Below are 21,705 nucleotides of genomic sequence, written 5' to 3'. Positions count from 1 at the left end.
GTAACAGTACGTCTTTTTTAATTGAAATACTGAATGTACATTTGCTGTTGAAAGTTTTCACTTGATTTTACTTTCTTTTTAATAAGTTTTATTTTTTCCAAAAGTAAACATTTTATTTGATCTTGTCCTGTCTGGGCAGTATAACACAAGGACTGGTGCCTCTGGCACCAGTTTTCATGGCAGTGAATCTCCTAACAAGCTCAATCCCCCTCCCCTATCCTATAATCCCCTTCCCTTGTGAAGACACTTGAGATCTCATTACCTCTTCCGAGATCGAGCAATAGCTTTAGAGGGTTATTCATGATGTTTTAGTTCAGGTAACTGCTCATTTTTTGAATACTGTCTTTACAATTGGGACTTCCTAACAGAGATTCTGTTTTCTTGGCTTTTCAAATCCACATTCCTCACTTTCTCTCCTCTTATTGCCTCCCTGTCCTTAGTAGTTTAAAAAAATCTTTCTCTGTACTCCTTTATTATAAAATTTCTTGTTGCTAGTTGATCTTTTAATAGCATTGTGACTGGTACACTTCTTGTTGGGATTATTGTTTTTTGTTGAGTAGGCCATTTGCAGAGTAATTGCAACACTTGTCAGGATTAGTGGTTCTGCAGTTTGACCCTTTGGTGCCAAAGCCTACCAGGTTGACTTTGGCTCCGGAAAAATCAGTGTCATTCATGTTTCCAATGGTGTATTGAATACATTGGTACCTACAACACTAAGTGTTTTGGGCCTGGGGGTCTATGTCAACTTATCAGTATAGGGGAGACCTTTTTTCATTTCTTTGCTAATACATATATGTAGGAAACATTGATTCTTCTCCAAGACTCCATCAAGGCAGTCTTTATACTGTACATATTTGTTTCCCAAGAAGAGAAGACTCTTTTAAGACAGCAGTGCAGATGTTCTTCATGTTTCACTGTTGCAGTCATTACACTTGGGTTATCTGCTGCAGTCGTCTCGAATACCAGAGTTTTGGGATTTCTGCGTCGGATGCTGTCTCCTCTTCCATGATGTCAGGTCATCAGGTGTATAAAACATGCAGCTGACGCCATTACATCAGTCTTTCTTGCCGTGGAGGAACCCGAAGCAGTGCCGGTCGGCCGCTTCCTGAAATTTTTCATTTTTCGAATTTCAAACCTAAAGTCCTCTAAAGCTAAGTACCTCGTTTGGGATCCTTTTTTTTTTTCTTGCTCTAACCGATGTCAGAAAAGGTTAACAATTATCTTGCCTGTGGAAAGCAAATACCTCAGAGATTTTCATTCTTACTGCGTCACCTGTTTAGGCCCAGACCATGACGTCCCTCGCTGTCGGTTTTGTGCCTTGTTTAATGCCCAAACCATTCATTGTCGGGCTGTTTGTAGCTAAATTCTTTCGCCGTCATTCTCCATATTCCAAAATGGCTTTGATAAGCCATCCGAATACTGATCTTCCAAAAAACGTAAAGATAGACCGCATAGGTCCAAAACTGCCAATGCTTCTGTTAAACTAGTCGCCAGTCTGCCGGTACTCAGTGAGGTGCCTTCGCAACCCTTGATGCCCGCTTCTACAGATTTGCAGGCCTCTACTGAGATCCATTCAGGGTCCAGTATGCCGCGTGATGCTTCTTTGACTATGGAACCTGCGGATGTCTCTACCTTGGATGGGTCCGGAGCCGCTGTGCAGGCACCGGATTCTGAGGGTGTATTCTGACCTACCGATGTTCGTATTAAACCTATAACTTTGTTTTTAGCTAAAACTACTGAGTTTCTCAGGCCCAGAGTTCGCACTACACCTAGAAAACTGACGACCAAAGCACATGCTCAAGCTCCCATGCTACAAAAACAAATGCTTACAATGGCTGAAGACCTTATTACCCTGATTAGGGGAAGCCAGCCTTCCCCTGCTAAAAGACAAAGAATTGAGTTTCCTTCTATTTCTACAGACCAGGAGTCCGATGACTGTGAACCTTCTGATTACCAGGACATACCCTTATCAACCTATGAGGATTCAGATGCTGATGAATCCATTCCTTCTGCCTCCCCTCCAGTGGATTTTTCTTTTGGTGAAACCTTGCATACTTTAAGAGAGCATTTCCGCTGGGAATGCCAGGACTATCCTCAGTCCAAAAAGAGACTCAGTTTTAGAGTTGCCTCAGCACAGGCCTCTAGCTATACCCCCTGTCCTGGATATTGTAGATGATGTCTTTATGAAATCCAGTCTTACTCCTGACACTTTACCACCGGCCCCTAGAAAACCAGACTGGTACTGCAGAGTACCTGATTCTCACAAATTTCTCTAAGAATCCTACTGCGGATCCAGAGACATTTCCCAGGGACCTAAAGGCATTAAGGCTACTACAGCCAGAAACCCTACCCCTTTGGATAGGGATTCAAGGGCTTTAGACAGATGGGGTAAGAAGGTATATACCTCTGCAACTCTTGCCATCATAGCTTTGAATTGCCAGTTTCACATGTTGAAGTACCAGCAACATATTATGGAACTAACTAAACAAAAAATGGTGTTAACTTCCAAATTGTGCAGAAAATTAACTCCTGTAAATCTTAATGTATTCTGCAAACCAAGTTAGCAAACATACTTTGCAGTGTGGTTTTGATGCCTTAGAAGCATCTTGTAGGGCTGCCGTCACTGGGTCTGTACTGAGAAGGCATGCTTGGCTTAAGGAACAAATCTTGCCAGATCATGTCAAAGCAAAATTACTAGACGCTCCTTTAAATCCGGACCTTTTCTTTGGCACCAAAGCAGAAGTTCTTAAAAATATGGATGAAAAAGCTAAATCTATGCAAACTGTCAAATATTTCTTACAGGTGCAGCCACCTAGATTCATTAGGCATTGGCCTCCTAAAAACTGGTCCTTTCCAGCCTCTCCCAGGCCTTCTCAGTCCAAACCCAAGGGAAACAGACCACCAAGACTATAGTCTCAGGGGTATGCCGAGATCTAAACAATGGAGTGCTCCCACCTCTAAAACAGGCAGTGGTAAGCCACCCCGTTATGGAAAAAGTTCACAATGACTTTTCAATTATCCTTCCCAGCCATGCCCAGTTACTTGCGACCCTAGGAGGAAAACTTGCTCTCCATGCAAAATACTGGATGTCCATTACTCAGGATCGATGGGTTTTAAACATTGTATCCCAGGGATACAGATTCTAATTCCATTCTCTGCCAACCCCAAGCAGGTTGCCAAACTTTCCTCCAAACCAGTGGGCAGAGGCTCAAAAGCAAGTACTTTCCCTTCTCAGTATCAGGGCTATTCAACCTGTTCCAGTAGAACAAAGGGGACAGGGTTTCTACTCCTGACTGTTCCTGTTGCCTTGAAAAGAGGGCTGTTGGTGCCCTAGCCTGGATCTATTAATTCTCAACACCTTTCTGGTGGTCCCGAAATTCAAAATGCTTCTCCCAATGCTAGCCAAGAATGCCTGGTTAGTCACTCTAGACTTAAAAGAAGCTTATCTGCACATCCCCATAAGGGAGTCTTGCAGGAAATGTCTACGTTTCAGGGCAGGCTGTATGCACCATCAGTTCTCTGCGCTTCCCTTTGGCTTATCTACTGCGTCCAGAGTATTCACAAAGTGCCTGGCCCCAGCCATTGCATATTGCAGATAGAGAAATATTCAAATTTACCCGTACTTGGATGATTGCCTGATTCAGACGGACAGTCAGGAATTGCTACTTCAGCACCTGACATTTGTAAAAAGACTCCTAACTTCACTGGGGCACACCATCAATGAAAATAAATCACAACTGGTGCCCAGTCAAAAAATTGTATTCCTGGGAGCAAGCTTGAACACAACTTCCCAGATGGCATTCCTCACTCCAGAAAAGCAGGTCTATTTGACAAACTGCTTCAAACTAATGGCCACCAAAACCCAGCTATCTGCAAGGAAAATACTGCAAGCCCTAGGGTTCATGGCCTCATGCATTATGCTAATTCCATATGCAAGACTGCATATGAGGAAACTTCAATGGTACTTAAAAGTCTCTGGTGTCAACATTCTCAGGACCTGGAAACAGTGATTCCTATCATACCTTGTCTAAGGGCAGAGTTCCTTTGGTGGGCAGAAGCATGCTACCACAACAAGGGAGTGCTTTTCACTCAACCCCTCACCACCCAAACCCTGACAACAGACGCATCAGACTATGCATGGGAGGCTCACATGGCAGGTAAATGCATTCAATGCAAATGGAGCCCAGGACAAATTCTCCTGCATATCAATCAAAAAGAGATGCTATCTGTACAGAATACTCTTGGCAGCCTTCAAATACCTAATCCTTCCAGGACAGCTCCTGATAAAGACAGACGACACCACAGTTATGTGGTACATAAACGAGCAGGGGGAACCCATTCTTACCCACTCTGCAGGTTAGCCATGGCTGTGTGGAACACAACCCTGAGCAACCAAGTGCACCTACAAGCTCAGTTCCTGCCAGGCAGACAATTCACTGGCAGACAACTTAAGCAGAAATTTACTGAACCCACATGAGTGGAAATTGGAGCCCAACTCATTCAAATTAATCCAGAGGTGGGGACACCAGAGGTGGACTCTGTCTCCCCAGAGAACCACCAACTGTGCAAATTCTGCACCAGGAACCCTCACAGCAGGGTCTGGAAGGTGGATGCCTTATCTTTCACATGGGAAAACCTGTCAACTTATGCCTTTCCATCTCTGACCCTCCTCTCGAAAGTGCTACTCAAGATCAAACAGGACAAGCCAAGAGCAATCCTTATTGCCCCAGACTGGCCACACCAGCACTGGTACCCACTTCTACACAGTCTGACAGCAGTGCCACCCTGGCACCTACATCTCACACCTTCCCTGCTGTCTCAGCAGGAGGGACAGATTTTGCAACCACAATTGCAAACCCTAAACCTTGCAGCCTGGCTTATCCCCTGAATACATTACCAGCAACCCTCAGCAAGTGCTGGACATCATTCTTGAGGCCAGAAGGCCTAGTACTAGGAAATCCTATGCCGAAAAGTGGAAAAGATATTGTTCTTGGAATCCGTCTCAAGGAAAGGACACAGCTGTGCCCTCCTTATCTCATATCCTTGATTACCTAGCAGAGCTGCTCCACAAAGGCCTATCCTCCTCCTCCATTAAGATTCATGCCTCTGCCATCTCAGCTCATTATAATACTGAGCCACCTCTCTTTTTCTCACCCTCTCCTCAAACAGTCCCTGACAGGGGCTAACAATTTAAGGCCCCCTAGGAGAGCTCCCACCCCTACCTGGGACCTTAACTTTGTACTGGAAAAGCTCACGCTTCCCCCTTTTGAACCTGTTGCTTCATCAGAGTTAAAATTTCTCTCTTGGAAAACAGCCTTGCTTCTAGCCATCACTTCAGCAAGAAGAGTGTCTGAGTTACAGGCACTAATGGCTGTGGAACCCTTCATTATTTTCCATGCTGACAGGGTTTCCCTTAGGACTAACCCATCCTTTATGCCTAAGGTGGTATCTGGTGTGGCTCTAAACCAATCCATCCATTTACCAACCTTCTTCCCTAATCCTCCGAAGTAAAGGGGAAAGAATCCTGCACTCCTTGGATGTGCACAGACAGCTCAGGTTCTACCTTGACAGGACTAAAGCTTTCAGAAAATCTGACCAGCTGCTAGTCAGCTTTGCTACAGGGGCAGAGGGCAAGGCCATTTCAAAGCAAACCATTTCCATATGGATAGCCCACTGCATCCATTTCTGCTACAAGCACCATGGAAAACCTACTCCACAGGGGATCAGAACACATTCCACTAGGGCTACTTCTACCTCTACAGCATTTCTCAGGGGAATCCTTACCAGGGACATCCTGGAAGCTGCAACCTGGAGTTCTGTACACACCTTCACCAAGCATTACCACTTGCCTATTTTTTCTAAATCCAGAGCCGGATTTGCTACGGCACTCTTACAAGGCCTGCTAGCCAGCCCCAACACTTATTGACTGCCTCCACCCTTCCTCAGCTTTGGGAATCAACTCAAGTGTGATAACTGTAACAGTGAAACACAAAGAACATAGTACAGTTGTGTCCACTTACTGTTAATGTTAGAGTGTATTCAGTGTTGCAGTCCTGGTTTTCCTCCGTCCAGCCCCCTGGTTTTCTCTATCCTTTCTACCTATCCTCTTTATGGCCATTTTTTATGGCAGTGGTATTTACTTTTTACTGGGGGTGTTCCACACCATATAATAGCTTCCTATTTTGGGGGCTCCTGACATATGGGGCAAGAAAAACTGATGTAATGGTGTCGGCTGCATGTTTTATACCCCTGACGACCTGATGTCATGGAAGAAGAGACAGCATCCGATGCAGAAATCCCAAGACTCTGGTATTCAGGCTAACTGAGGGATGCCTGCAGGCAGATAACCCAAGTGTAATGACTGCAACAGTGAATGCACTAACATCCACATTTATGGTAAGTGTACACAACTATACTATGTCTGGGGAACCTTCCTCCCAGGAGAGTTCAGATGACTCTCCTTCTCCTTCTCTCCCCCGGAGGAGGCAGTGCAAGAGGAAGCACCTAAACTCCCACTCAGATTCTCCTGTCCCAGATACAGATTTCATTGAAGGGAAGGCTTCTCCCAAATCTCCTCTAAAAGAAGCTATTTTTGGCGAGATACTAGAAATGGTGAAGCAGAGGAGATCTTGACAAATTTTCTCACTCGGCAGCAAGTTGGTAGACATGGTATGTGACAAGACTTGGAAGGATCCTGAGACTGTAGAACTAGTTCCCTGGAAGCCTAATAGAGTGCTGGGGGATCACCAAGGATAGGCAGCACTGGAGTAAAGGTCCCCTTGCAAACTTCTTAGTTGTCTGTGCTGTCACCATAAAGACCATCCCTGAGGTTTTACAGGCTATCCATCCTCCCAACAGAGTCCAAGATGATGAATAGATAGGCTAGGGAGACATATATACGCACACAGATCCACTCGCGCACATGTGCTGAGGGCATTCTCAATTACAGCTCTGAACTGTGTGCTTTATATGAATAGGTTTTAGAGGGAACTTGTAGAGAAAACCACTGATACTCTGAAACACTTGCCTAGCAGCAAGCTGAGATCTCAGTGACCCAGATGGCGACCATTTCTTCTATTACATTGCTCACTATATGTTTAATTCATAATGCAATGTGTGGTGCAACTTGATTGGCAGACTTAGACCTAGCATCTAACTAAGGCAGTGTTTAATAATGCTCCTTTTGAAAGCTCCCTCTTGTTTGGGCAGAAGGTGAGTGAAAGACTGCTGCAGTGTAAGCAAAATGGCAAACTGTTCCATCTTAAAGCCCTGAACTGTTGCGTTTATGTCTCAGGTGAGAGACTTCCAGGATGCGTACCTACACATCAAGATAGCGAAAGCATCAAGGGAATTTCAGATCTCCCAGGTGGGAGCCAGTCATCAGTTCAAGGCATTATAGTTTGGTTTAGAATTTCCTCCAAGGTATTCACCAAATACATGTTTCCAGTTGCTGTTCACATACGACTGTTATGGGTAAGGGTATTTCCCTACCTCGATGACTGGCTTATAGTGACTCCAACTATGGAATTGCTGGTTGTAGCAAAACAGTATTTACTACAGTCGCCTTTATCCTTTGAAATCATGGTCAGCCCCACAAAGTCACAATAATCTGTCAGTTGAACAGACTTAATCAGAGAGCAAAACTGTCTTAGGAAAAGATTGCTACAATAATCAGACAAGTTCAGCGTCTACTATATACAAAGTCACCCAGTGTCTTTGTGGTCCTCAGACTGTTGAGTATTCTGGCTGCATTCAGTCACAGTCCCATTCACCAGATTAAAAATGGTCATTCAGAGTACAGTGGGATCAAAGTTTTCAGCCCATGACTAGCAAGATAAAGTTGTCCAAGACGTGCATAAAGAGTTTATGGTGGACAACACACTAGAATCTTTCATTGGGTGTATTCTCAGACCTCAAACTGCACAAGTATGGCAAAAGTGCATGGCCAAAAGCTCAAAATACAAAATCAAAAACGACGGCCGGCACAGAACTAGTGAATAATTATCTTAATAACAATAAGAAAAAACGTCTGAGGAAGCACTAGTATATGATGTGAAAGTGCTTACCTTGTTAAACATTTTATGCTTTCAGTCATGTTTCTGTGCCTTAGTTTTTTTAGTTTTATCAATTATTTTAATACGTTACATATAAATATACAAAAACAAAATATATCAAATTGTAGCATGGACAAACCGGTTTTGGCTATGCCTTCATCAAAGACACACCCCCTCCCTCTACCAATATGATCAAAGAATCTCATTTAACCTAGTAGGAAAAAAGCGCACCTAGTTTAACAATCCACATGCTTTCCTTTTTGTTAAGCAATTCATGCCAATCAAACTTATTAGAACTTTTAATAGTTATGCGGGCTATAGCAGTAAACCTAAAGACAGAAGTAGGATGTTTCAAATTTTGTACAAAGTATTAGACAACGTTTTATTCCTAATATCACTTAAATGTTCATAAAAACGTGTTTTAAAATGTCTGGAGATCTGTCCAACATAAAAGGCAGAACAGCTACACTGTGCCAGATATAATAATTGTTCTTCAGAATGGGATTTTTAACACCGGATTTTCAAAACATATCTACAAGCTATACAATGACCACATGGAAAACAACCAAATAGTGGTATACCATCCAAAGAAAGTTGTTTAGTAAAACCATACAAGATATATATTTTTTTAAATGATTCAAATAATTTTCAATAGTTTTCCCTCACCTATAAGAAAGGAACAGCATGTTGGCAACAATTTAGCAAGCTTAATATCAGCCCTAATAATTCCCCTATGTTTAGCAATTTAAATCACAAAAGAAAATGAGTATTGCTACCAAAACTGGTAACGAAACGAATATCGGTGTTAACAATTTTTCTTTACTTTTTATTGTAACAAATTAATTTCTATCCATAGAATGGATCAAAATCTGAGCTTTATAAGTAGCAGACCTATTGTATCCCCTTGCTAAGAACCTATGAATCAGTTCAGTATTATGGTTTTCCAGCTCAGCTTTAGAAGAACAAATCCTCTTGACCCATATAAGTTGTGATTTCAGAATATTTCTAATATGTGAAGGACGACAACTATTCACATCCAAAAAGCAATTATAATGAAAATCTTTCTGAAAGAGAGAAGTATTAAGTGTACCATCATCATGTTTCATAATTGTTACGTCCAAAAAAGAAATCTTTTTAGTGTTAAAAGAAATGGTAAACTGTATACCCCATTTATTATCATTTAGACATTCTGTCAAATATGTGACATCGGACTTCCATACAAACCTGCAGTCATAGAGATAACGACACCAAATATCCATCTCATCCATGTAAGTATTATGGCTGGTATTATAAATGAGTTGTTCCTCGACATATCCCATAAAAAGGTCATCATAGATGGGGCAAAACAAGCCCCCATGGCTGTACCCTTAACTTGTAAATAACAGTTCCCATCAAAATAAAACACATTTTTGGTTAAAACGGGATCATTTAAACCAATCAGGAATTTATTAAATCCTGGACTATAAATGCATAACTTTTTTTTTTATATACCAAAACACAATAGCCATCAGTCTAGCCCAATGTGGGGTGTTAGTATTCAGAGATTTTATGTCCAAAGTACACATATACCAGAATTTTTCCAGTTGCATTTCTTTTACAATATTTATAAATTCAGTTGTATCCTTAATTCTAGATTGAACACCAATCAATAAGGGTCTTAAATATTGGGTGAAAAAATTTGAAAGGGGCTTAGTCCAAGATCCATGATCTGACACAATAGGTATGCCTGTGGGATACTTTGGGTTCTTTTGAATTTTGGGTAACATGTAAAGTGTTGAGGTAGGGGATCAGAAACAGTTAAATGATGTAATGTATTTTTGGTAATGATGCCTTCATCTAAAGCCAAATATAAGAAGGCATAATTTTCTTTTTTTTAATTGTAAAGTAGGATCCAATACCATCTTCTGATAAAACTGTAAAATCATTCAACTGATTTTATCCTTTGTTCACCCATCCTTAATCGCCACAGTGATCATTGATGCATCCATTTTTTGAGGGAACACTATTAAAACAAGGATCAACATACTGGAGTTGGGAGTGGCCCTCCTAGCATTGCAGACATTCCTGGACCAGTTGTCCCAGGGTATGATCTCCATGCACTCAATGTGGAAGTAGTATTGTACACAAACAAGGAGGAATGAGTTTTTAATCCCCTCTCCAAAGAAACCATGAGGGTATGGGAATGGGCTTTAAAGTCAAAACACTGTCTTGTGGCAGTGCAAATACCAGGGACATCAAACATGATAGAGGACAAGTTGGGCAGACAGATATTGCTTCCTCGTGAATGGTCTCTCAACAAGAGAACAGGTCAAAACATCTTTCAGAGGTGGTGTACCCTGCTGTAATCTTTGCTTACCCTTGCCAAATTTGTAATCTTTTTCAATATCCATCTGGAGGGACAGACCCCAAGAAATGCATTTGCCCATGATTGACCTCTAGGCCTCCTTTATGCCTTTCCGCCCTTCTCATTTTGTTTTATTTTGCTTTTGTTTACTGGATTTGTCTGACTGGTTTTAGTAAACAAAAAAAAAAAATTCAGCTTAGGCCTGGGGAGAAAAGCTTCAACATATTACCAACGTTTTTAAACAGACGGACTTAGAGCAAATTAGTTGGCATCCATTGATGGAGACTGTTTGTCAACTACTAAGGAATTAAGAAGTAACACAAAATCATGAGTATGGAAAATATAAAGCTGTGGTGTCAGTATAGCGGTTTTACTGCAAAGTCTCTCCTCTTGTTAAGAGCATTTAGTTGCATTAGGTATACAGGTAAAAGAAAATAGGCCCAGAATGAAACTCTGAAGTACTGCACACTTCATTAGGAAAGATGAACTGGAATTTACATAGAAACCTCCCCTGTGTGAATATCCATATAGGTATGAGGTGAACCTGTCTTAAGACTACTTGAGAGTAGTTAAAGGACACTGAAATCCCTCAGTAGGTACAGGGCAACTGAGATATCAGTGTAATTTTACAGGACAGGTGAAATAACAGTAATTACATGACAGCTGAGATGTATCAGTAATTACAGGGCATACGAACAGCTGAGATGTATCAGTAATTACAGGGCATCCGAGATCTGTCATTAGTGAAAAGGAAAACTTTGATCCTTCAGTACTTACAGAATATCTGACATACCTTAAGTTTGCATTCATGAAAATGCTTACCACCTTATTTGCATACTTATTTGTTTTGTCTTACTAGAATAGTTTTAGTACTTTTGTTCAGTTTATTTTTCTACTAGGTATGTTTTTACACTGTTAAGTGTTCATTTTTGTTTTTAAAGTCTGTTCTGTCATATCCTGTGCATTTCTAAGATGCAATAATTTTTTACTATCATTTTGAATTTTGTTCTGGTTTCTTCATCACCTTAGTAGCTGCTCTCTAAAGCATACTCTTGTATGAATGTGGTTTTAAAAAATCCAAACTGTACTCCAGGTGTGGGTAATCTAAAATTTAGAGAATGGTATCATTTGTCATCTCGTCCTTATGCAGTTCATCATTATACTAGTCTTCATTGCAGATATTTCACATTCTCTAATTTATCTGGGGGATCATAAGACATTCTACCCCTACTCTTGTGTATTAAATCTGTAATGGCCTACATTTCAAAATGTGTTGATGACGTAACAGTCATGAGATGAATCACCACGTGTGCTAATCAGAATCCCTGGCTATCTGGTGAAGTATATGAGCTCCAAATACTGCAGTTACATCAAAAAACAAGGATTCCCTAAGAGAGGCCATAGCAAATATAAGAAGAGGTATAAAGAAGGCTAAGAGGACCTACAGATGTAAAATTGAGGGGCACTTCTCTGGCTAAAGGGACTCCAGATGCCTGTGGCAAAGCATACAAGCCATAACCGACTACAGACCTGTATCCTCCCCATTTGATGACAACACAATTTCTGAAAAAGCTAAGCACCTACTTCAGCAGATTTGGTATAGACGACAACACTGTGCCAAATAAGCTCCCTGTCGAACAGCGTGAGGAGGTGCTATGTTTAAGGACATCTGATGATCTGAAGACTCTGAGGCGAGTAAACCCAAGAAAAGCAGCTGGTCCTGATAATATTATGGGAAGGGTTCTAAGAGACGGTGCTACCTAACTGTCCACTGCACTAACAGATATATTCAACACATCCCTGCAACTAGCCATTGTACCCGGTAGCTTTTAAAAATACAACAATCATTCCCTTACCCAAGAAATCCCAACCGATCAACAGTGATGAAGTGCTTTGAGTGGTTGATCAAGAACCATATCTCTTCAAGCCTACCTGCAACACTGAATACATTAGTTTGCTTATAGATCTAACAGCTGCACAGCTAATGCAATATCTACAGCACTTCATGAATCCTTGGCACATGTAGAGAACAAAAATTGCTATGTCAGAATGCTGTTCATCAATTTTAGTTCCGCCTTTAACACTGTCATCCCCCAGAATATGATATCGAAGCTAATCCAGCTGGGCATCAACACTCCCTATGTAACTTGGATACTGGACTTTCTCATCAACAGACCCCAAAAAGTATGTGTGGGAAAATAACAGTTCAGTCAGTATTACATTGAACTTGGGTGTTCAAGGTTGTGTCCAGAGTCCTCTGCTGTTCACCTTGTTGACAAAGGAATGCATGGCCAAGCATGAATCCAACAAAATCCAAGTTCACAGATGATACCACTGTCATAAGTCTTGTTAGAAATGGGAGGAAACAGCCTACAGAGATGAAGTGGAGCATCTGATAGCCTGGTGTGACAGCAACAATCTGACCTTAAATGTAAGCAAGACCAAAGAATTAATAGTGAAGTTCAGGAGGACTTAGGAGATGCATCAGCCTCTGGAAATTAAAGGGGTGGCAGTGGAAAGAGTCAAAAACATCAAGTTCCTGGGGGTGCACATCTCAGATGACCTATCCTGATCGGCTTATATTAGCCACACAGTGAAGAAGGCACAACAACGTCTGCACTTCCTATGGAAACTGAGGAAGGCAAGCCTGTCTCAGTCCCTCCTCAAAGCCTTTTACAAAGGGGACCATCGAGAGCATCCTCTCAAATAAAATCATAGTTTAGTACGGTAACTACAAAGTGTCTGACCGCAAGGCTCTTCTGATGGTAGTGAGGACAGTGGAAAAAGTTATTGACTCCTCGCTCCTATCCATGATGATATGCACGAGACTTGGTGTGTGGGGAGGGCTAGGAAGTTAATTGACGATCCCAGTCACCATGCCCATGGCATGTATTTGCACCTTTCCTTGGGCAGACGGTATTGCAGCTTACACTGCAAAACATCTAAACTGAACACGAGCTTCTTCCCTCTATCCATAAGGCTGCTGAACTTGAATGCCAGGCATGACAGTGAATAATCTGATCAATATGCCACTTGCTGTGAAGTATCATCTATAGTAATCACTCTTGCAAATTGCTTCAGTAACTGGTACATTTAGCCTGATTTCTTATGCTATTACTTCCTGAAAGTGCAATAGTCTGGAGTGAGTCGCCACTCCATAAATGTGCAATATGGATGTCAGAGTATCATACTAAAACTAATGAAGTGCAATATTCTATGCAATCACAATGTGAAGCCATAGTCTTTGCAATACCTACCAGTATAATATTGTCCGTCTTCCTGTCCAATTGTGGTAATGTATTGGGTTAATAATTATTACTGTATGTGCATTAGTCTTACTGTCATTCAAACTGCATCTTGCATGGGGACCAAAGCAACGTAATTTTGTTTAGTTTGCACTGCCGTGTATATCTGATCGACAAGGTTTACTTTGACTAAAGGCTTTTTTTTTATCTACTGGATTAGATTTGGAATGAGCAGTGTATTTATTTTGCATGGAAAAAACAGGATATTTTCATTTGTATTCATGAAGTTTGAACTTTTTTTTTTTATTGTGACGTGTTTGTATTTGTAATGAGTCTTGTATATATATATTTTTAATCTAGGATGTGGAACTAATATTGCCTGCCTCCTGCTGTAGAAGATCATGTGTCCTTGCTTATACTGGCCATGAGGTGGTCATGATCAGATGTCTTTCAGAAGAAGTGCAGGCGAGACTTCGCTCTGGGGTGGCTGTCTCTTCTGTAAGTCAATGTGTAGAAGAGCTGGTGCTCAATAGTATTGATGCTGAGGCAACATGCATAGCTGTAAGAGTGGATACAGAAGCGGGCAAGGTGCAGGTGGTGGATAATGGTTCTGGAGTGAGCAAAGATGATCTAGAAAAGGTTGGCACCAGATACTGTACAAGCAAATGCAGAGTGGTTGAAGATCTAGAGAATCTGAAGTTCTATGGATTTCGAGGAGAGGCACTGGCAAGTATAGCTGATGTAGCTACTACTGTACAAATTTCAACGAAAAGGAACAAATCAGTTAAAACATTTGGGAAGATATTTCAAAGTGGAAAGCCTTTAGATGTGTATGAATCAGAGGATTCCAGACCAAGTTCAGGAACAACCGTCACTGTCTATAACTTATTTTACAACCTGCCTGTGAGGAGAAAATGTATGGATTGTGTCCTGGAATATGAAAGAATTAGGCAAAGAATTGAGGCCATCTCACTGATGCATCCTGCTGTTTCATTTTCCATGAGGAATGATGGTTCTGGAGCCATGGTTGTACAGCTTCCCAAGAGAAATAATATTGTTTCTCGCTTTGGTCAAATTTATGGACTAGGAAAATCTCAGAAGTTAAGGGAGATTAACCATAAACAAAGTGAATTTGAAATCTTTGGGTATATAAGTTCTGAAGGCCATTATAACAAAAATATACAGTTTCTGTATGTAAATAGTAGGCTGGTTTTAAAAACACGGTTGCATAAACTTATGGATTTTTTACTGCGAAAACAGAGTTTGAGTTGTAGAACAAAAAACAGTCCAAGATATAAATCTGAGTGCTCAAGTCCTTCACATTCTAAAATGAGTGCTGAACTTTATGGAATTTATATCCTTAACATTAAATGTCAGTATTCTTATTATGATGTGTGCATGGAACCCACCAAGACTCTTATTGAGTTTAGAAATTGGGATTCTCTCCTATGTAGTGTTGAGACAGGGGTAAAGAATTTCTTAACTAAAGAGAATTTAATTATTGAGCCGTCAAGTGAAGACTGCAAAGAATTCAGTGAAGAAAGTAGTTTCAGCCTTTCATCTGCTGTGGTTCAAGTTGAGAAGTCCGATAAAGGTAATCTGCAAGAGTGTTTCCAGAAAGCTTGTCAAGATATCATGGAGTCTCACAAAATCATACCACTTGCATCAAAAGCAGTCAGTAGAATGTTCGCTGTAAGACCAGAGTCGGCCATAGAGACCTTGGACTGCAGTAATAATTGTTTCAAGGGGATATCAAAAGTGGTCAAAGAGGCAAACAAGTGTCTGGCTAGTGTACCACTAAGTGCTGTACAAGGAGTAGAAATCCAGAATGATCTGGCAAGTGATGATGAAAACAAAATGAGTAGCTCTTGTGAGTGTCTGACTCCAGAAAGAATGTTGCAAGACCAGGGACTAAATACCAGTGATGCTGTGACATCTGTGCCAAATGAAGAGCTCTTGCTTTGTAAGATGGGAATATTGAACTCCTTAGGAAAAGAGGTGCCTGGAACGAAAGAGCCTAAAGAAGATGGAAACCAATATCAAAATAAAACAGAAACTGCATCTTCAAAAATGCCATATAAAGGAAACAAATTGTTAATTACAAAAACTCCACAGGACAAGCAGCATGAAAACTACTCAGAATTATTTAATGCTACACATAGTAACATTTTAGTGGAGGGTTGTTCTGCACAGCAAACAACTGATTGTGATGAGCCTAGAGATGTTCCAGAGAGTGTTAGTGTAGCCAGCAAACATGCAGAGAATAGTCAGGCTGTTTGTTCTTTAAACAAACATGGGCATTTACAAGATATACTGGCTTTTTGTCCTAAAACAGTGACGAATGTGCAGAAGGCAGACAGTGTTACTGTGCCATTTTCTGAGAGAGAGAGATGCTTTACTCTAGCTGGAATAAAGTTACATTCTCCGGGTCTTGTCACTCATGTAGCTCAGAAGAAAGAGGAAATTAACAAGCCATCTGCAGGCTACAGGACTGGTCCTGTAAGTGCCAGAGACATATTTCAAGAAAAACGTACAAAGCCCCAAACTTTATTTAGCTCTGCAAAGGGTGCTGCATCACAAACTTTTAGAAATGATTTTGTTAAAGTCTGTGGCCCTTTCAGCAGTAGCATCAAACCAGTGAATTTCACGGATACAATATGCTCAAAGGACAAGTACAAAAGCTCAAAAAGTAAACAGCAAAATTGTTCAGAATCTGAAAAAACATCACTAAGTGAAGTTTCTGGTGGCATTCTAACATCCAAAAAGCAGAGTGTAAGATTGTCATTTCATCCAAAGAGCAAAATTCGTAGAAAGCTGAGAATGTTTCCTTTATCTGAATCATTGGAAAGGTTTTGTAGGGATTATGGGAAAACTATAAGTGTGCCAAAATCAAACCCATCTTGTGAGTATGACAACAATAATGCATTGTTTGATCCTAAACATTCTCAGGTCAGTCTCAAGAAGTTTGGCACTACAGAACAGCCATGTTGTGAACGGGATCTTTGGGAGGAATGTTCCAAGGATCAGCAGACTATTTATACTTCAGGCCTTGTGACTTCTGAGTGTGTACCTGTACTTAAAGATAACTTGTTGCCTGTCTGCCCTGAGCTCCTGGGCCAAAATGATGATCTGAATAGTATGGGTAGCAATATTGCAGATATATCTGAGCACCCTGATAAATGTAATTTGGTGGAAACAATAGACAATATTGTGAAGGATTACTCTTGTACAGTAGAGAAAGGTAGTCCTCTCTCTTTATCCGGTTATCTGCAGTCCCGTAAAATGTTTTTAGTTAGTTGTAAAATGCAGTGTTCCTTGGCTACAAAGCTATCCAGGATGAAGGATGACCCGAGATGCAGTCGGGCTATGGAGGAGAATAGAAAGCTAGATGAAAGAAAAGAAGCCAGTCATAATCTTGGGTCATTTGAAACTGCTAATGGTTCAGCTATGTGTCCATTCCCAGGAAGAAGTACAGTTCAGGAGGATTTTGTCACAAGCCATTTTAGAAAAGGCAGAAAAGGTGCACCTATCTGCAGCACTGTTGTAAATTCCAGTGATTGCCTTGGAGATGATCTAGAAGGCTCACCTCCAGTCAGTAATGTTCCTGAGGAATTTCCAAGCCACGACTGCAGTAGCTCACTTGTTGAACACAGTAGTGCATGCTGTTTGACTTCAGTCTCATCTGAGAGAGCTGAAATTCCACCAGTGTCTGCAGACCAGTACTTTAACAGTAGTGCAGAAGAGACCAACTCTGCTGACTTACAGAACTACCAGCTGGCTAGTACAAGTAATGACAATAGCCCCCCAAAGAAGACTAATGAACAAAATTCACAAAGTGAGGGTAGCCATGAAGCTTTATCCTCTGTCTGGATGGAAATGTTTGATACTACTTTGGGAAGGATGGTGTACATCAATAAGTTAACAGGACTAAGCAGCTATGATGCCCCTTGCGCTGAAGAGACGCATGTTCTTTGTGAGACAGATACAACAACAGCGGCTGTAAATGTCGTTTCGGAGAGTGGCAAGTATAACAATTTAATTTTGTTTTTAAATGTCAGAATCTTAGAGAAACGAATGCAGCCGGTTCAGAACTTGTTAGTATGTTTTTAAGTTGGGAGTACTTTCACAGGCAATCTCGGATGTTCGGAAGTTCACGAAATTCTAGGGGTAGTAACATGTTATGTTGGTACATGTGTATAAGCGTTGTGCTTTGTCCTGTTCATTTTTTTTTCTTTTTATCCAGATTGCATAATAAACAAATAATGAATTGATTTTTGCATTTGAAATCCATTGTGATATGTTTTAGGCTGTTGTAGTTTGGATGGAACTCGTAGTTTAAAATGTTATGCAGAACATTAGATTATATCTAGTATGTGGAGGGCCATCATTGGTAACAGCAGAATTAATGCCAGTAGACTCTGCCAGCTTGACACCTAAAACTTTCCTAGGCTATGTGGTCCTTCTCATTCCATAATGCATTGCAAGGAGCTTCCTCACTATATCTTTTTTGTTGTGCACAAGAGGTCACATCAGAACATTGCCCTATGCTGCTTTTTGGTATTTTCACCAAAAATGCTAAGTAATTACCTTATTCTTTTTTAGAACTAGTTCTATCATTCTGTCTACTAACCTTGTTAGGTTGCTGTTTTTGGAGTTTTTTTTTTCCTAGTCATTATACACCCCCCCCCCCCAACACCAGACCTTTGCAGTCAGCATTTTGACTGATATTCTGAGTAATATTTTGATTGAGTTTGGATTTTGATCTCTAGTTTAAAAGAGTTGCCTCTAATGTCTGACTTTAAAGAAGGATAACTTTCTTTCTATCATTGTTGATTTTACAGTTATATCTTTTCCTTAATTTGTCAATTTAGCTTGTCACTGCAGTCCATCCATTTAAGGAATGTAAGTGTCTGAATAAAAGGAGTATAATATTTTTTTGTGTATAGTATGAGAGACCTCTACCCCTAACACACTCAGGGTACAAAAAAATTTTTATGAGCTCAGCCCAGCGATTCACATTCCTGCCACAGAGTTGACAGCTGCTCCATTTGCAGAGTCTCACAAGCAACCCAGCACAAGCACATCGCGGTCCAGAAATCTGACAAGGCCAGGACTTCCTCTCTGTGTCCTGTAACACAAAGAAGGAAAGAAGATGAAGTGCCAAAAGTAATTTTGCAGTCAGAGTCTTTTGCAGATAGCGAGTTTGACCTTGAGTACTAGACCAAGCACTTCTAGTCTTTTTCCTGTGCTGGAGCTCAGAAGAAGCTCTCTACAGCCCCTTCTTCACTGGTTTCAGTGGTGGATAAGAAGTCTGTTTGTTTTCACCATTGCTAAGGTAATCCAAGCATTCCTCAGGAGTGTACATAATTGTATCTTTTGTCAAAGTTGCTAGCATTAATCTAAACAGTGTCAGTGTTAGCTGAATGAAGACCTATCCAAATTAACTGCATTCCCAATGTTGGGATCTCAGTCATTCATGTCCTTGGCTGTGCTGTTAACTGAGTCACTGTCAGTGGGTCAGGCGCCTTCTCTTCTGACACCAGTGGGGCTGTTGGCAAAGATGCTGGGAGATGACACATCAGTGCCATACTTGATGTGGAGTTTTTTCACATCATTGCTGGTGTTAGTGGATCCAAGCTCTCAGCTGTTGGCACTGGAGCTGTCAGCACCAAATATGTGTTTTATACTTACCAGTGAGCCTATGACTCTATACCTGGCTCCATGTCACAGAGGAACAGAGCACTGACTGTGAACCAGGTGACTGGGTATGGCCCACTTGCCTCTCCTGGTGGATGCAGAGGTTTTGCATGCACTTCAGGAGTCTGTTGGATATATGCAGTTCTTTTGATGGAGACCAGGGAAGCACCTCCTATACTTTATGATTAATGGGGGGGGGGGGGCTTCTAGAAGGAAATATCCCTTGGGGAAGTGAGTGAACTTCCTTCCCAGTCAGCACATTGCATGCACCCTTCCCTTGTTCTAATCATGTGTACATGGGGTTGTCATGGCAAGAACAGAAAAAAAAAACTGAATTGCCCCTGCTGTCTGCCTTATTGGTGCCCTCTTCCGGCCGATGCTTTCCCTGTTTTTACAGTGTTTCTGTATGATGTCACCACCCAAGCACTTTTCATCTTCAGAACTGTCACCTCTAAAGATTACAAGGATGACACTGATTCCCTTGTAGAGTCTCAAACTCTAGATCTTGATAAGCATGCTGAGTCCCCATGATCTCTTTGATGATCTCAAGTTTGGGAAGATCTTAGGAATGATGCAGCTCTTATATCTGATGCAGCAGATGGAGGTAGGGCTCATGCACCCTGTCTTTCTCCACAGCAAATGCTGCAAAAGGCATTTCTGTCCTTGCAGCAGTCATCTTGTGTAATCTTGTCATTGGTGGACATGTTAAAGGATGCCACCAGTGCTGTGTTGCAAGTATGACTCTTGTACTAAGAAAACCAGACAGAATTTTCCAGCTCCTTATTGTTTGGAGTTACTGGTCAGAGATTCCTAAGTCAGATACTGTTATTGCAGCAGCAGACCATAAAAGGAGAATGGTTCCTTTAGAGGCCAGCAGTTTGTGGTTATGAGAAGGAGCTGCAAACTTTGGTAGCCTTGAGAAGTGAGTGTATGCATCATCAGCTTTTTCTTTGAGGCCCATAGACTCCTAGCCCTTGTGGATAATTTCTGGCAAAACCTGATAGAGAAAATGCAGCAGTCACTAGAGTAGTTACCTGATGGTTCCCTAAATAAAAAGCAAAAGTTAGTCCTATTTGGCAACTGTTTTGATTTTGAAGCTGGTGATTTGGGTGGTATAGAACACTGCTGTAGATATTATGCACCTGCATGCCTGACCTGAGCTCTCACATTTTTATGTATTTATTTATTTTACTTTTGAGTACCAGAAAAATCCGACTAGACACATGTCCATTTTCAGCAGAGGCCCGAGGAGAAAAACTCCACATTGAACATACAGAAATACAATTTATCAGTAGTATACATAAGACAAAAGTTAGAAAACTAGCTAAGAACAGTTTGGACAATCAGCTATACAAAAAGGCTAGGTGTAGATAATACACAGTGAGTTTTACCAAATCAATATGAAATCAAATCAATAAGAAACAAAAGATTAAACATGAGTAGAGAGACATTACATCATTATACATTTCTGTGTAAACAGAGACCAGTATGGCATTAGTTTCTGAATATAGTTTACAAAGAAATTGAAATGTCTCTAGTCAATGTCATCACTTCTGCAATGGTATAGTCCTATGTAATGTTAGTATGCAAAGAGGCATAGGTAATAAAATGGACAGAGAAATGGTTTAGTCAATAAGGTAAAGGTAGTAGCATTGTCAGAGGAAAAGATTAGCCAGGAGCAAAGCAAGCACATAGCCATTTATTTAGTAGATGTTTTAGTGTTTTAAACTGGGCTAGTGATGTGATGGTTGTAGTGGACACCTAGACCTACACTAAATCCAAGTCAAGCTCAGCCATTTGCATATAGCAACCATCACAAACTCTGCTGCCTCAATCCCTCTCGGAATTAAAGCAAGCTTATCCCAGAAGAATCCAAGGAACTTTTAGTCCTGAACTATCCCTTGTGATTATACCTGGTGGACACCTAGACCTACACTAAATCCAAGTCAAGCTCAGCCATTTGCATATAGCAACCGTCACAAACTCTGCTGCCTCAATCCCTCTCGGAATTAAAGCAAGCTTATCCCAGAAGAATCCAAGGAAGTACGTCTATGCTGTTAAGCCTTGAACTACTACAGTTTTTAAGCCCTGATAGGTGTACTGAATGCTCCCTGCCAGTTAAGCCAGCAGCCTAAACCCCTCTTATCTCTATATCTCAGCTATTCTCCCTCATCTAGCCCCCTGATTTACTCTTGCTCACCTCTCCCTTCAGTCCAACCCAGTACAGAGATTGCCCTGGTGGGCCAAGGTGCACTTCAGCATCTGTCCACTAGATGGCATCTTCTCCCCTCTTATAGTGGCTTCTTTTCACTTCTTCTTATATTTTCTTATTTCTCTAACTTTTCTTTTCTCTCTCTCTCCCTTA

The 21,705-nt window shown here is 41.0% G+C and overlaps 1 protein-coding gene across 1 annotated transcript in view; it reads left to right on the top strand.

The window, feature by feature from the left end:
• The window catches only part of MLH3 (mutL homolog 3), a 415,885-nt gene that overhangs the window by 5,194 nt on the left and 388,986 nt on the right, over positions 1 to 21,705 (top strand). The window contains exon 2 of the mRNA XM_044073460.1: positions 14,004 to 17,664. Within this exon, the coding sequence (XP_043929395.1) occupies positions 14,079 to 17,664 (3,586 nt within the window). The 5' untranslated portion in view covers positions 14,004 to 14,078. The remainder of the gene's footprint in view (positions 1 to 14,003; positions 17,665 to 21,705) is intronic.

This window comes from Protopterus annectens, chromosome 6.part0, assembly GCF_019279795.1.
Source record: "Protopterus annectens isolate FY-2018-M chromosome 6.part0, PAN1.0, whole genome shotgun sequence".
NCBI classification, from domain to species: Eukaryota; Metazoa; Chordata; order Ceratodontiformes; family Protopteridae; genus Protopterus; species Protopterus annectens.
The sequence above is the reverse complement of the archived record's forward strand: the minus strand, read 5'-3'. Positions and strand labels throughout refer to the sequence as shown.